Raw genomic sequence first — 14,294 nt, forward strand, 5'->3', positions numbered from 1 at the left:
AGAAGGTGTTAAAACCTGAATCAGCCAGAGTTAAGACCTCACTTTTCTCAGAGCCTACAGATAAACTGGGTTCTCAAATTTGGCTGATTACAGAGCTATATCACCATTGCGGTAAGATAGCTGAACTTACATCAGCTACATGTTCTAATTTTTAGAGGTGTAGAGCTAGACCAGCTAATTAGCTTGAGCTTATTAAGCTTATCGAGTTAATTTCGACAGGCCCAAGGTTTTTGTTTTATATACTGAGAAATGTCGAAAAGAAAAGTAAAGTTGGGAAAAAAAATTTTCCATGTCAATTTTTTTTCTATTCTCATCCAGTAATGGAAAATAATAAAATAAAATTCTCATTGCAGATTTCTCAACACTGTATTAGAAAGCTATAATCTTCAAGGTGTGCTTGATGTACATTGTTTTTGTTGTGTTTGTAATACTGTGGTCACATTATTTCCTGTCTGTGTGTATTTGTGTGTGTTGTTGCGGGGACTGCATAGTTCAGTATGAGCTCAGAGGCAGAGTGTCATCTCACTCTTTATGTGTGTAATTTGTATTTAAAGTTGTGATTACATGACAGTACAAGGCTGATGAGCGAAACAGAAAAGCAGTCCCTGAAAACTAACTGCGGTGAAGCATCTCACCAACATTACATCAAGTCTGAGAGGCTTGTTTCACTATAGAAGATGATTTATTTAACCTAATTAAATGAGATGTTCTTTAATTTATTAACAAAGAAAACTTGCAAATAAATAAAAAGAATCAGCTCTGTTTACTTACTTAAGCTACACATGTCAGTGTAATAGGCTTTGTTATAACTTCACAAATTCATTCAACTTTATTGAACTTTTTGAATTCCCAAATTCCCAAATCTGAAGCTATGAAATACTGCAGAATTATATAAGACACTTTTGGTGAAAGTCAATCATTTACTTCTATCTAGTTATCCCAAAAGTGAAAAATAAAATCAGTCAAACATTTTAATGATAAATGATTAGACCCCACATTTTGGATTTTTTAGTAAACTGCATGATGTAAGGACATCCTGGTCCAAACCCACAAAACAGAATAAGGTACCACCCAATATTAGCACTTAATAGAAATATGACAACAATTTAGAGGTTCCTAAAATTGATTTGAAGTAAACTGCAATGACAGAACCTGTTTTAAAGTGCATACATGTCTTCTTTGGACTTGCTGCTAACTTCAAACTCCAGGTCAGAATAATCCAGATTGACACAGCGCTGGATTTGACCGGGAAGTTGAAATCCAGAGCTCTGAATTAATAGTATTTTAATTGCAAATTGGAGACTGAGAATCTGATATTAATCTCCATTTTGTTTGTTCCAACACTAAAGGAACACGTTGACAAAGAGAACTTGAAGAGTATAAAACATCAAAAGTTGATAATCCTAACCAATCAGATTGTGTAATCAGATTTCTGTGTGAAGGATTTATAACATCAAAGTGACCCACATGCACAGAAGAAGAACGTTGAAATGATGTCACACAACAACTCCCTGTTTGTGGAGGTAATGACTGATGGAGCTGTTTATGTTAAGTTAATACACCAATGGGAGCAGGTTGTTCATAACAACATAAAGAAAGCTAATTAAAAGAAAACACAACTAATAGAAACAGCTTTTTGTGGACAAATGACTGCAACCTCAATAGGAAGCCAAGAATGATGGGATTGTGATGTGATGTGCTTCACTGGCAAAAGATGTTTCCACTGATCAAATATGTGTAACTTTTGATAAAAAGTTACACCCCATGGAGGAGGTGGGTGTCTCTGCTCTATCAAAATTGGTTTATTTTTCAAAACTGCAAAGGAAACATTATTTTTCCATCGCAGGTGTCACATTATCAACAACTAGATGTTGCCAGTGGTGCAAACCATGAGCAAGACAACAGGAAGTAGTTGGAGGACGATGCCGCGGTGTGTTTTTGAATGCCTCATTGCATGAACAAACTTATCCAGGTGTGATTTTTCTTGCATTTCTTCTTAAATGGAAATACCACAGTTATGAAATTGTGTTTTTTCGACATTACAGAATATTCACAAAATTTGACACATATTTGGAATGGAAATGTAGCTAAAGACTTCTTTTACTTTTTTGGTTCAGGCAGCCTTTGTTTAAGAGAGGTTAGATAGGAAAATGTCTAACCTCTCTTAGACATTTTCCTGTCTAAGAGACAGTAAAATCTCTCTTTTTTTTCCATCAGGCAGGTTCAAGTCCCGGTCATCAGGCTGGGACTTGAATCTGTGACATCCGCGTCAAGGACTAAAGCTTCCATACGCCCCTTCGCCACCATGCCACCCCCAACTAAAGACTTCTTTTATAATTTCATCATCAGAATGTTCAGCCATTATGTACATCCTGATCTACTGGTGCAGAATGATGACGCATGTCTCACATCAACGACATAAAAGTCGAATAAAATGGGACATGACCACACAGACTTCAGTCACTTTGAAAACAATCAGATATGTGTGTGATTTAGTACCCATATAAGTGGCACACTTCAGATTTTTTTTTCTGGTGAAAAGATCATAATTGGGCCTTTGAGACTGATGTGAAAAATTAAGATATATGCCACATATTGGCAAAAAAAAAAAATCTGATTCAGGTCCCCGTTGAGCGCTGAGTGAACTTAGCGTTTGTGTTTCCAACAAGGAACTCAAAAAAATCTTGCTTCTGATTTTTTTGAGCACAACAAGAGAGTTATGTACTGCAGGTAAAATAAATGCTTTGAACTTTTTGACAGAACCTCCCTTTCAAGAATTCTGAGCTGTCCCTCCAAGTTTACTTGTTTTCTCCGAGATGAGATTACTTTTGCTGTGAACTGGCAGTATAAATGAAACTGAAATGGCACTGCAATGCGCTTTAATTTACTTGTTATTTTGATCCTCACACTCACATTTTGCTGCGTGCGACAAAGTTCCAAGCCGCCCATGGCGCAGGAAGCCGACAGTAATCTGTGGAACGCCAAGCGCTGCAGAGCAGCTGCATATTAACGCTGACAGACGTTAATATGTCATCAGTCTGAGAGAAAGAAGCATGTTGATCCTCTAACATCCAGACCTGAGGCCACAATGAAGTTCACTTCCACACTCATTTACAGTCGCAGTCACTAATAAAGAGCTGCTGGCACTTATCTCCTCCTTGAACTAACTGGCTGAGGGTGAAGACAATCACTTAGCAAGGTGCTCTTGACCAATTTGTTTTTCTCTTTGGAAAAGCTTAGGAACCTTTAATTACAGATCATTAAGCGCTTTTATTCTAAGTTTGCGACATGAAGCAGTCATTGGGAACAAATATTCTCCTGAAGAGCGGAGATTAAATTCTCATTCCTCCAACGGAGATGGAGAAAGACCATCTGAAATGACATTTTAATTCGCCGGCTTGTTTGGTCTCCTGATCAGGAGGGGGCCGCAGGCGGGAAGCAGCAGCTGCGCTCCGATAAGTCTCTTTGATGACGCTGTCGTTTCCACCAAATCTACAGCAATACCTGCATAAGGAGGAGGTAGAAATATTCCGTTGATCTTTTAAACACCTAAATTACGTCTAAGATTGCGATCGGACAGTCAAGGTCCAGCCGGTCAGCTGACACCACCTGCGCAGGCTGATTAGGAAAACCTTTAGAATGTGCTGGAAGTGTTGAAAGCGACCTGGTCTTGTCATCTTTCCAAACTTCAAAAGCTGGAATGTTTCACTGTATTCCTGCCGTGTGATCTCAGGTCTGCCCAAAGGCAGGCTGATCAAAACCAACATCAAACCAGGAACTGATAGCCGGATTCCACCAGAGCGCCGTTAAAGATGTGATTACACCATAATATGGCTGATATCTACATCGTGTAAAAACAACAAGGATCACAGGCACACCCTGAGGAAATGTTCAGATTATTAGTGAGGTGACTGAAGCCTGATGAGGGAGAAATAAAATAAAAAGTTAATTTAATGTCAAAGATTAAAAAAGGAAACGGGTAAAGGAAGAGGTTACCATGAAGCCAAAGATGTTAGTTTATGAAGATAATATCCTGGTCATAATGATTAGCCATAAAAATAGCTTAATGTTAATGTACTACAACATTAGGAGGATTTTAAAAGAAATCCAAGTATTTATTTTAAAAGATGATGATGATGTAAATTTTATCATTACAAAAATGTATGCAATAATAAACAAATGATGTACAAAGGTTGCCATGGTAAGATTCTCACAACATGATAAACTTGATAACTGCTTCATGTAGGGCTGGACGATATGGCTGAAAAACGTATCACAATATCAGCGTTTCACTACCAATATTGATAATTATTGATTAGTTTTGTATTAAATATCTGAAATACTGCCAAACTGGTATTTCCTGTTTTATTCACAGTCTTCACTCCGAAGTGAAACCTGAAACTGTTATTCAACTGGTTGTTGCTAGGCAACCAAAGAATAAGTGAGTTAGTTGATGCCACCAATCTTGCTTAGCCAGCTGCATGAGTTTGGGCAATTAAAGTCTTTCCTCTACCTACATCTCCCAGAATGCTGTTCGGTTCTGGATTGGAGTTCAGTGAATATCTAAATATTGAATATCCACATGTATTATCTGTTGATATTGATTATGTGTCTATTGTGATATATAGTGTTGTTGATTTTCCTGTCCTGCCCTACTTCACGGTATAAAACTATTAAACATCCATGCCATCCAATTGCCTTATATGCAAACAAAAAAAAAAAGCATGTGATCATGTGGCTGTTGCTAAAATAATATATTATTGTCACCTATGACAATAATGTATTGTCATAGATTTTGAAGTGATTCAGCTTCCATATCACCTAAAGTCTCTCCTTCTACACCGACAACTAGACCCAAGTTGGACTGATGAGACACAGCTAATCAAATGGATTGGTACCAATTGGGCAATGCTGGTCAAAGTACTATAGGCTCAGATGTTGTTCAGATTTTAAAAAGATTAGATCCGCAAATATGCTGTTGTGTCCAACAAATAGATATATGGGGTTGTTTCAAAACACTAAAATCAGCCAGAATTGAGGGTCCTTCTGACTAGCCGTTAGCCTTCCAGAACGTTAGCCCTTAGCCTTCCAGAACATCAATAACTTGAAACCATCACTTAAAGAAAGGCACAAGCATTAGGAATACTTGCACATCTTTCTTATAAAAGAACAGACAAAACAGAATAGAGTGTAACTGTTTTGAGACATTACATTAGCTAATTACCAGTCTGGAGTCCGATGGCTATATAATAGAGACTTCCAGAACTCACAGAGGTCATTTTGACCCAACTTGTCTCATCAGCTCTTAAAAGTTCTCCCAATTCCTTCATTAGCCGCAGACCATTGAGGTTTGATTCATCCTATTAAAGGATTTCTTCCTCCATAGCAGCTCTCCCTCTCATGAAATACTTCTATAGCTAAATTTAATAGACACAGAACTATTGGAAAGAGAAGATGAAGCATTTATTTAGCTCATTCAAATGGCTTTTTTTGTTCAGGCCCCGACTGAGCTATGAAATGTCCACTTTTTTCATCTTTGATGGACAGTGCACCCGAGAGAACCAACCAACTCAGAGGCGAGACGAATACAAATCGTTCACTGAGCCCCAATACATCCGCGTGAGTTTGTTCTAGTGCTGAATCCACTGACCTTCTGGCTTTCTGTGTCAGCAAAGGTCAGGCCGAAGTAGTCCTTCTCCAGCAAGTTGAGGTGCTCACACACCATGTCCATTAGGGTCTGTCCTTTGGAGTGCTTCTGCAGACAGAAACACACACAGACACAAAAAGTTTGAGAAAGTACAGGAAGGCTTCCTGTGGTTCCTGAGGCTAGCTTTGGTTAGCCTTTTACTGCTGGTTTTCCTGTAAACGTGTGAATTTATAAAGCTCCTGTTTTAAGGTCTGTTTTTACTTCACTCCCTGTTTGTTTTGTTCTTTTCAGTTAATTTTGCTTCCTATTAGGATTTATCGCCTGTTTTTTTTGTTCTCTAGGTTTCCTTATATAACTCTGCTATGCAGAGTTACAATGTTATAAATACATTGTCTGTATTTATAAAGGTTACTGGGACCAGTTTTCTTTCCCTGTTATCTTTTACCGTCTAGATCCTGTTTTTTATCTTTCTGCAACTAAATTGCTGTATGATGAGTCCATACTTGGGGACTTACTGACATAAAAGATAATGCTGTTTTATTTATATTTTAGGGTCATACTATTTAAGGTCAGATTATGACTACATGTTACAAGCAGAGCATCTTCTTCTATGCATTTGCTGACTCATCCAAGTCTTGTGACGAACTGCAAATTACAAAGGAATATTATTTTATTAGTAGTTTTTTTTATTACGAGAATAAAGTTATAATATTATCACAACATAGCTGTAATATTAGCAGAAAAATGATGCAAAATTACTTGAAGAAAGTTGCAAAATTGCAAGAGAACAAGTGGATATGAGAACAGCAAAGCTTCTGTAGTTATCTAGCTCTGATGCGACCAGCTCGTCATATCTGAGTGGTTTCTTTCTTTGAAACAAATACATCGTTTCAAAATCCTGTGACTGATGATGCTGATGAGTTAAAAATATTTCCTTAATTGCAAAACCCAAACTGAAGTATAACTTCACAAGAGAAAAAAAATGTACGCTAATATATGACCTTATTCTTGTAATGTTATGATTCTCAATATCTTATAACTTTATTCTAATGACATTATAACTTTATTCTCATTTTCTCATGACTCTGTTCTAGGAATTTTATGATTATTCCAATATTATTACAACTTTATTCCCATTAAATGATTTTATTATTTTATGACTTTTTTCTCATAACACAAATTTTATTCTTGATTTTTTTCCTGAGTCTGGTTCTGTAATTCTAATGAGTGTTTTGACTGATTAATTCCCTCATTGCCACATAAACTACCAAATTTCTAAGGCCTTTACAGAACAGCTATAGTTAAACTGGGATTGCACTGTATGTTTGTATTAAAGGGTATCAGAGTAAAGAGGCCAGTTAAAAATTCCCATCAGATCTGTGGTTGCATCACCTGCTGTTTTGTGTCAATCACATACAATTCCGCAAAAATACAAAGGAGTTTATCCATTCCACCTCAGCTCTTCAGCTCCCCATGCTGCATTTAATTTAAAATATTTAAGATATGCTTTACTGAAAAAAAGATGAATTTTTGAATAGTAAAGCAGGAATAAGCAGAGGTCCATTGTATATATTGCCAAGGTTGCTGTAAAGAAGCTTTTGAAACGAAGGAATTTCAGATTTTTTCCCCTTTCAAATTCAAATGACTTTTCTGGTTTTCACCTTCAACAGATACTTTTTGGCTCTGCATTTCCTACAGGTGCAACAGGAGATGAGACTCTTGGAACGAAGAATTTCAGACATTTATTAGTGTTCTACATAAGTAAAACTTAGTAATAAAGTACTGACGGTTCTTTTTCCACACAGCTCACTGAAGTGTGCTTTAAATAGACATAAAAATAAGTAATTACAAAATTGTTCCTTAACCTTTAGACAACTTTTTTATCACAATCATTGAACTCAGTGAAGAGGCTAGTAAGAAGCCAAGCTGAAAGTGACAAGATCCTCTTGAGTTTATGCCTTTAAACTGTGATGCAACTTTTCTGCAAACACAGAATAATGTTTGCTTTAACTGGTTTAATGAGATACTAACAGTCAAAAAAGCACATAAACACATTATTCTTCCATCGCCAGCTGCTTTTTATAAACATCTTGGCTGTTGATTTTCAGATCCTCTGGAAAATCCAGCTGTGCAAGTCGGAATTCCAGCTTCAGTGAGAGCGTTTTGTTCAGTTTTTCTGACTTGGAGCTCTTGCAACTGGGAATTCCAACATCAATGTTTTTATTGAGATATAAACAAATAAAATACAGTTATTACAGTGATTAACTGAACATGCAAAGAAACAAAAAAAATATGTGCAAGAAAAGAAAAATGCCCAGTGTAGTCTTTAAGGCATTCGTAGTGTTTTTGCTGATGCCATAGAAAAAATAAAAATAAAAAATAATAATAATAATAAAGCATTATACAATAAAGGCAGAAAAAATACTTAAGTCCTAAATTGCATTATTAATCATAATAAGAATAACAACACAACTGCTCATAATGAAAAACAAAAGTAATAACAATATTAGCAATAATAATTTGACACAGTTTGGCCCCAGGGAGGGCCCTAAAGGAGCAGAGGGCACAAAGCTACAGCTCAAATAAATCCCCAGTCCAGAAGCATCATTCAGCCAATGCAACATCTGATAAGCAACTGGCATCCTAACGTTGACACAAAAAATTATACCAATTAGAAAATGTTTAAACCAGGGGTGGAAAATAGCACCTGCCCCTGGCCAAATGTGGGTAAAAGTCTGAAGTGGCATGTAGATTGGAGCAACACTTCGCCACCTTGGCAGGCTGACAATTTGAACAGAAAAAAAACTACATTCACTTTTAACTTTTTTTTTCAATAGGGCTACCTACACAGGAAGTCAAAATATACTTGAATAACACAGGAATGATGACGACCCTCAGAATTATGTTATTATGAGATGTTTTTAGTAATAAGAATAATTGTAAACTTTTTGTCAGTAAATCGATTTTCATAGAGTTAAAAATAAATCATATATTTTATAAACGTACTTGTGGTTTTGTATTCAAAAGAAAAAAAACAGTGGCTGGTGAAATGTCTGAGTGGCCGGTAAAAAATGTTCTCTACCGGCCACTGGGGCTGGTAGAGAACATTTTTAATTTCCACCCCTAGTTTAAAGTGGCATAGCCCATATTTTTAAGTATGGGTTAGGATGCTAACCTCTACTTAGCATTCTAACTAGGGGCGCACAATAACTTATGATAAGTTGGTCTTGATTTTCTTAACTTTGGTTAAGAGTTAACTAAGAGTTGGTTAACTTTGGGCTGTGAAACCGATCTTGTCCACCAATTTTATCTACCTTGGCAAATGTCTGAAAATCACCCCTTTTGAATTAACAATATTCACTCCACTGTTGCCAACTTAACATCTTTGTTGGTGTATTTAATGACTTTTCACACAAATTTTGTTTTCAAAATCGGAATGGGCAGGTGAGGTTTTTTAAAAGTTAATGATCAGCCAAAAAACTGCAATTGGTGCACACTAGTGCTAACCATAATAATAATGGCACCATTAAAGGAAAAGTGTAAGAATCTAATTTGAGTACATTTTGATTTTTCCTGTGTTTCCATATGCTTCAGACGCAGAACAAACTACCATTATTTTTACAGATGCAGGCAATTCTAAAATATTATATTTGTGAGATGTGAACACATTTCATATCCAAACTTTAGGTGAAGATGCATATTTCTACCATCACGGAAACCACGATAACAAGCATTTTGGTTCAGGTTTAACCACTGACACGATTACATCTGTGCGCATAAAGAAGAAGAAAAAGCCCTCACTTTTACAGATGCACTCATCAGCTTCAGTTAAATATAGAACAAAGACGGCCGAGTTAATGTTTACACCTAACCACACACTGTTATCCTCTCACACATGCTTCCTTTTCTTGTGGCTCCTTTTGTGCACTGACAGTAAAATTGGGCTAGTAGTTGCCAGGGAAACAGATGCGGTGTTATTCCTCTTGTTTCTTAATATCCCAAGGGTATGACGAAAAAGTGCCTGAACTTTTTTGTTAGCGCTCAAGCGGCATTTGGAGAATGGATAGAATATTGCATTGACAAAAAAAAGAGAGAAAAATAAAAAGTCGTGTTGCTGCATTGTTCTCACTCTGATGTGACACATGAAGAGCAGCTAGCACTGAGCCGAGACTGAAATAGCCCAGTGGAATGCATCGGCCCAGCCTGGTCTGACCACACATGCGGGGTGGGTGTGGCTCCTCCGCTGCTGGCCAAGGGCCGATGGGGAGCTCCACCATGCATCCATGACTCAAAACTTAATTAACTCGGGAATACGGCAACTCCTTTAGAGAAAAACAGAGAGAGAGAGCAGAGCGACAGACAAGAGGCTGCAGGAGGCTGTGGCACGCTGCCGCCTGTCGACACTCAGGTTTAAGACTGTCGCTAAACTGGAAAGCTTACATACAGTTCCTTCAAGGGTCACTTGAAGTCTGCTGGTCAGTTTTACTCACCTGATGTCTTCTGTTTTTAAAAAACTACTCCTGTTCAAAGTTTAACTAAACAAGTATCGCAGTTAATCCAACTTTTCCTGAATTATCTAGAGTTGGGATTTTTTTTAAAATGTTGTTAATTTCACAGTCAGTAATTAATTAAATGCAATTAATTATGTTTTAATCAAAAACTATATTGATAATATAAGCAACATTTTCAATTCAAAATGTATGTCTAGTATTCTCCTTATATATTTTCAGAGCAGTGAACACGTGAAAGATTTTCCTGAGATGCATAATGCAAATTTTCAGCAGATATGTGGCAGCCACACCAGATTTTCCAGTTTGGTGAATGACTTCCAATTCTGTGTCTAAAACTTACATTCAACTGATACAAAGTTTTCTTCCATTTTGTGTCGTGTTCTTGATGAAGTAGTAGAGTCAAAGTCCTCTTGTTATTCTGATGGTGGTTCTTTCTTCTCGCCACATTCCATAAAAGCCTAATTTGTTAAGTGCAAGATTACTAATTCTGATATGACAACACCAAAAAGTTCAAGCAAAGCACCAGTTTATATACGCTGCAAATCCTAATCGTACATCTTTCTCTTGCAGTGACTTCAGTGCTGCCAGGTTGGGCTCATAATCAAGAAGAGTGATTCATGTGAAACGGCTTTGTAAACATCCCCCCCACCGGCAGAGCGGGGTTATGTATGTTGTGTTGAGGGGCCTGAATGGATTTCAGGATGTTTTCAGGGTGATGAAAAAGATGGCAGCCGTCCTGATAGTCGTACCTCACAGGTCACCCTGCCCCCATCATCACAGCACACATTCAAACCTCCATGCACTTGTGCAAAAAGTATCCCCAGGAGTGTGCTCGTGCTATAATAACATTGCTCTTCTATTTTCTCCTTGGCTGCACCTGGCTCGCAATCATGTAACCACTATGGATTTTTTAGTACCCAGTTAGCGGTCGGTGCAAGCAGCTTTGAACAGAGGAGGAGGCAAAAAAAAGGCACCTATATAGACAGCATGTTTTAGGTAGTTCTTCAGGAGAAACTAAAACACTGCTTGTTGAATGCTTGTATATTGAATGCAGATATAATTAGCTCCATTCATCAAATCACAAAGAAACCAAACTTTCATCAGCTAATCTTATCAACAAATCTATGGATTGTTGTTTGTAAAGTTATGCAGTCAAAAATGAACAGCAATAATTTGGGTTGTTTTCATTTTCAAAGTCATATTTTCACCATGTTTGTCATTAAGAAATGTCCCAGTTTCAAACTAATTACTTATGGAGTAAACTAAGTATTTAGTTTACAAAGTAAGGCAAGCTAAATATTTAACTCTGTGCTTAATATTTATTTTGAACCTTAATATGTAGCCAGCAAGCTAAATGCTTAGTCTAAAAATTTAGCTCCAAGCTATTTTAGTTAGCGAGCTAAATATTTAACTTCAAATGAAATAGTTAGATATTTAGTCTGTAAACTTAATATTTAGCTCCACTATGAATTGGATTAGTTGATATTGAAATGAATAATGTAAAAAAGAGAGATTTATTATATTCTGAAAATAAACCTCTTGCATATTTTAGTTTGACTGCTCTCTGATTCAGTTCTGCACGTAGAAATCATGTCTTGTGCATGGAGGCTTTCTCCCTGACCAAACGATTGTCTGCTGAATTCTTCCAAGATTCTGTGAAAGGAAACAGAAAACACTCAGCCTGCACAGAAACAGCTTGAAGAAGCTCTGTCGAGTTCCCTCCACAGCCCTGTAATTGGATATTCATTTCTTCCACTGCTATCCTGCAAAGTTATTTCCAAAGACAGAGATAAACCTGTTCAAGGAGAGCTGCTGTTACCGCGGGTCAGAAAGAAAAATCCACAACGGATTTATCTCCATGAACTCCCTCACATCTTTATCTTTCATCCTCTCTTATGTGAGCTCCCAGTTCCTTTTATTGTGAGCGCAAATTGTCCAGTTTCACAAAGCTCGATGAACAGCAACACATTTTCGCCTGGAGAGGAAGACCTGGCCACCGCAGCAACACGTGTGTTATGGTAAAGTGGAACAATGTTGTCAGCTTCCAGCAGCACCATGCAGCTCACAAATCCCAACAAAGGGAGGTACAAACAATAGGGATGAGAAAATGCAAAGCCTAATGCAACAAAATGTACAAATGCTAATAGTTTTCCATTTTGCATACCTCGATTTCTCCCTCATACTCTGAAGAATCCAGCAGTGCCACCTTGAAGGTGGAGGTTTTAAGACGCTTTGAGCCTTTCTGAGGAGACTTCAGGTTCTTATTTGGGGAGGTCTTCTCAGATGTGTCCTCGGCCTCTCTGTGTTCGTCCTGGTGCTTGGAGTTCTGTTCCTGTAAAACATAAAAATATGGATTGGAGGTGGTAAATCATCAAAAGTTAAAAGTGGAATTGCACAAACCCAAAAATGAAATATTTTTTCTGAATGCACAGCACACAAGTTGAAACTATGAAAATAAATTTGCTTAATGGAACATGCCAATTTCGAAAAAACATGTATTTCAAGAAAAGGTTTTGGCAGTAGGATGAGGAGGTTAAATAGATGTATTTCATAAAACTGTAATAGAAACACCTTTTTTCACATCACACAAATCACATGATCAACAGCTGGATGCTACTACTGGTGAAAACCACAAAGAAGATGACAGGAAGTGTTTTATAGGATGATGTTTTGTTTTGTTTTGTTTTTGTTGGACAGTGTGCAGATGGCTCCACCAGAACTCTCACAGCATCACAGTTCATAAAAAGTAGTGTGTCATTCTAAGGTCACTGACGACAATTTCCCCCAAAATGCCACATAGGTAGCCGTTCCCATGTAGGTGGGGCTTATCGCTCCAACGCCTGAATAAAACACCGACATCTTATTCAACATACATTATGAGCACTAGCATCATGGCTGAAATATGAATATCTCTCATGTAGCTGTTTACATCCATTGTTGCCTTCATTTTTAAGGACTCATCTCATGAACAAGCTTATTCATGTGTGATTTTAATTTCATGTCTTATTTGATGAAAACACCACAACTGCAAAATTGTACATTTTTGACAGCAACAGAAAATAGACAGAGATTTGTGCACATTTGTAATGGAAACACAGCTGCAGTCACCATGGTGATAGACCCAGGCTAACCTGATAACTCATTAATCCTGCTTCATATTTGAGGCTCCAGGTTGGAACAGGGTTTAAGTAATGGTTATGGTATTAGGGGATGAGTGACAGGCGTCCTAATTAGCTGATGGGCTGCAGATGCAGGGAACTGGAAACTAAAGCAACTAAGGGAAGTGCAGAGAGGAAAGAACATTACAGAATATAGAAGAACATAAAACAAAAAGAAACTGAACAAAAATCAACCCAAAGTACAAAAAATCTAAACATCTCCAACATCTAAATTCATGACAGGATTTTCAGCAGTTATATGTTGAGAAATACAAAAAGTAATGTCATTAAATCTACGGAGTTTAAACAGTGTTATCCCATTTAATAAAAACCTACTTAAAGCAAAAATATTGATAATGTTATCTAAACAGAAAAAAATGTTGGAATTTAAATACATTTGATTATCTTTCCTTGGCTTTTGTTTTCAGCTCTTCTCCTCATCCTCACATCAAATGAAAATAAAGTAAAAGTCAGCTTCTTAAACCTTTTGTCAAACAATTCAATTTAGTTTGTTTGTACACAATCAATTCACACCATCTAAAGGAATTTACTGAAAGTAATTTCAATCTGATACATTCTTTCCAAACTGGTCCTAGTTATTAAATATTACATCAAGTTCAGTTCATTAATCAGATCAGTTTGAAGGTTTTCTGTCTAGGAAACCCATCAGTTTGGGTTGATTCATTGACTTGCAGCGACAGTGGAGAGGAAAATGACATCTTTAACAAGAAGAAAGCTTCAGCAGAACCAGAGCTTAGCTCAGTAGCTGCGGCCATCTATCTTTTGTTGCCATTTACACAAATCTACACTGCTAGCACACAGTTAAAATGAATAGATGAAAAATGGCAAAAGAAAGTGTTAGATATTTCAATGTTTTAACCTTTGAGAAAAAATGAGCTGGAGATTTTAGCTCAAAAACTGTTGATTTACCTAAATGTTGAGGGAATCAGTCCAAGCCCTCCCACAGCAGGGAGCGCA

General features: G+C 37.1%; 1 protein-coding gene across 1 annotated transcript in view; it reads right to left on the reverse strand.

Moving 5' to 3' along the window:
• LOC106905764 (uncharacterized) overlaps positions 1–14,294 on the reverse strand; it is a 105,619-nt gene that overhangs the window by 35,480 nt on the left and 55,845 nt on the right. Inside the window, exons 3-4 of the mRNA XM_088005313.1 lie at positions 12,323–12,490; positions 5,651–5,755 (exon numbers count right to left, since the gene is read on the reverse strand). Coding sequence (XP_087861439.1) covers positions 5,651–5,755; positions 12,323–12,490 — 273 coding nt within the window. The remainder of the gene's footprint in view (positions 1–5,650; positions 5,756–12,322; positions 12,491–14,294) is intronic.

The sequence above is a fragment of the Poecilia mexicana genome, unplaced genomic scaffold, assembly GCF_051168715.1.
Source record: "Poecilia mexicana isolate PSO_F unplaced genomic scaffold, ASM5116871v1 scaffold_5, whole genome shotgun sequence".
Lineage (NCBI taxonomy): Eukaryota > Metazoa > Chordata > Actinopteri > Cyprinodontiformes > Poeciliidae > Poecilia > Poecilia mexicana.